The following is a 2529-nucleotide window of genomic DNA, read 5'->3' as shown; positions in this document are numbered from 1 at the left end:
TATATATATATATATATATATATATATATATATATATATATATATATATATATATATATATATATATTTTAAAGGTCACACGTGTAAAGTAAACGCAGTAACGTTCGATAAACAATGCAGCAGTGTGATATCGTGTGCCGAAGACAAAATATTAAATGTAACGGACGTTCGAACGAGCACGCAAATATATTCCATCAATTTAGAGAACGAACCACTCACGGTAACGTGGATGGGAGCATTCCTGTTGATAGGTGATAATGATGGAAATTTTAATATATGGGACTATCGTAAGACCGTGTTCATCACGCAAGTACATTGTCACGATGGTAAATAGTATATTATTATAAGTTATCAGTTGTGATCAGCTTATCTTATGGTAATTGTGTTTCGCTCGTGCACGAGATGTGATCAAGAAGTTCGCAGGCTGCCCGCGAGATAGCTCTGTAGGTAAAAATGCATTTTTTAATCTGTAGATGGTATTAGGATGGAGTCTAACAAGTTATTTCCCGCTTAGTGCAAAATATACGAAAAAAATAGCACGTGGTATTATTGGGAAAGAAATTATGGACGAGAGCGTGTATCGAATCATGGATCCAATCGTTGGATCCGATCTGAAAGAACAACGTGTCTGTATTAAGTTCTGCTTCCAACTTGGACATAATGCTTCGAGAACTCATGAGATGCTGAAAGAAGCTTTCGGACAACACGCGATGAGCAGGACGCAGGTTTATATGTGGTTTTCGAGGTTTAAGAATGGCGTGATGTCTATCGAGGACGCTAAACGGACAGGACGACCCGCAACGATCAAGACAGACGCGAATTTACAACGTGTTAAAGAATTAATTCTTAGCGATAATAATCTTTCTGTTCGAGAGATATCGAACAAATTGAACATTTCACTTGGATCAGTTCAAAGGATCTTGAGTGATCTGAACTTGCGAGCAGCGGAAAGACATTCGAACGGACGCGCATCGTCAAAAAAAGTTCGACTGAAAACTAAACCTTTACAAAGTGATTAATGACGATAAATCTATAGCATTATGCGAATTCGAAATAATAATCGAGCCGACGCAAAAGCTCTTCGTTACAATGGAACAAACAGAATAGGTTGAGTCACCATTTGAAATATATGTTTGTAACGATCCAAGAATTGGGGAACTAGATTTACTTTACAAAAATAGATATATCTATATCACAGTGTTTTTAGGAAAAGATTTTATATCCATGAGATAAAGAAACAGTTTGAAAATAGATTTCTTGTAATCTGGTTTTTTCATTGCATCCACTGGATGGCTATAATTACCTGTAAATTTATCGCAAAAAACTAAATGGTTCTTATCCTACATTCAACATGTCTGTCAGTTTAACAATTTTGCTTAATTCTTCTGAAAGAGAAGAGATTGGCACAGTTATAGCAATATGCCAATAATTTAAAATAATTTAAAAAAGGACTGCATATTGGATTTTAAAAGACTGATTCTCAAAATTATTTTAATAGAACACAAGTATTTCAATGGAAAGGATAACGGGATCAGTATTTTACTTTGCAAGGAGAATAACACACATGATGGTGATCATGCACAACAGAATGTGAGTGTGAGCCATCATAGAGAGAACAAAAGTTTGCAAAATATTTGATCACATCTCGATATTACGAGCATTAACCAGTTAGCTGTGTATAACGAGTATACTCGTCATGAAAAAATGACAATTTTTAGCGTTATAACAAGTATACTCATCATACAAATTAAACTTAATTCAATATTATAGCAACTGCACATACTCTGTAGGTCGACAAGTATACTGATATTAGTTTTATTTTTGCAACACAATTTAGGTACACATTTTTAAAAGAGGGCAACACAGCTAACTAGTTAAGAAATATATTTTAATATTTAACATTTGACTAAATATGTAGTTATATAAAGTTTATAATAATAAATGTTGATTGCAACTGCACTTTCAATCTTCTTATTGGTTATATTTTTTATTTTTTCTTCCTTTTAGAATATATAAATTTATATTATATTGAAAATAGAATATATATAAATTTATTATTAGACCAATTGTGACAATTTTGTTAAACTTTTTTAACTAAACTGGATTTATAAGATGAATTCCAAATAATTATATGTATTTTTTTAGGGTCACTTTCAGCTCTAGCAGTAGCACCTGATAGTAGCTTGGTAATAACTGGTGGCAAAGACAAAAAAGTCATTGTATGGGAATGCTACAATCAATGACACAGTATTTCAAGTGATCTAATGTATAAAGGAGATTCTGTATAAGGAGAGAATAGATCTAAACTCTCTTCTTAGCAATGTACTAATAATTTTATTACTTGTTTATTACAATAAAATACCAGTTGTATATAGTATAATATAGCAGATCCTATATTTATATCACAAATTCCTGAATTGCAGAAATATATAATTTGTATTTGATAAAAGCGCAAGAAAAAGAAGATTTGCCCATCCTACATTTTCCAAGATTTCTTTTTTGCGTAACATTATATATATATATATATAT

The 2529-nt window shown here is 31.8% G+C and overlaps 1 protein-coding gene across 5 annotated transcripts in view; it reads left to right on the top strand.

Annotated features, from left to right (window-relative positions):
• LOC116842511 (protein FAN-like) overlaps positions 1-2379 on the top strand; it is an 8916-nt gene extending 6537 nt beyond the window's left edge. For 2 of the 5 annotated variants that reach the window (XM_032811841.1, XM_032811842.1), the window contains 2 exons: positions 75-326; positions 2146-2379. In XM_032811841.1, the coding sequence (XP_032667732.1) occupies positions 75-326; positions 2146-2243 (350 nt within the window). In that variant the 3' untranslated portion in view covers positions 2244-2379. Of the gene's footprint in view, positions 1-74; positions 444-514; positions 1591-2145 lie in introns of all 5 variants that reach the window. The other 3 variants (XR_004377735.1, XR_004377734.1, XR_004377733.1) reach the window with 3 other exon arrangements.
• The last annotated feature ends 150 nt before the right edge of the window (positions 2380-2529 follow it).

Source organism: Odontomachus brunneus, unplaced genomic scaffold (genome assembly GCF_010583005.1).
Source record: "Odontomachus brunneus isolate Ranch 3 - 2012 unplaced genomic scaffold, Obru_v1 Obru_scaffold_025, whole genome shotgun sequence".
NCBI lineage: Eukaryota > Metazoa > Arthropoda > Insecta > Hymenoptera > Formicidae > Odontomachus > Odontomachus brunneus.
The sequence above is the reverse complement of the archived record's forward strand: the minus strand, read 5'-3'. Positions and strand labels throughout refer to the sequence as shown.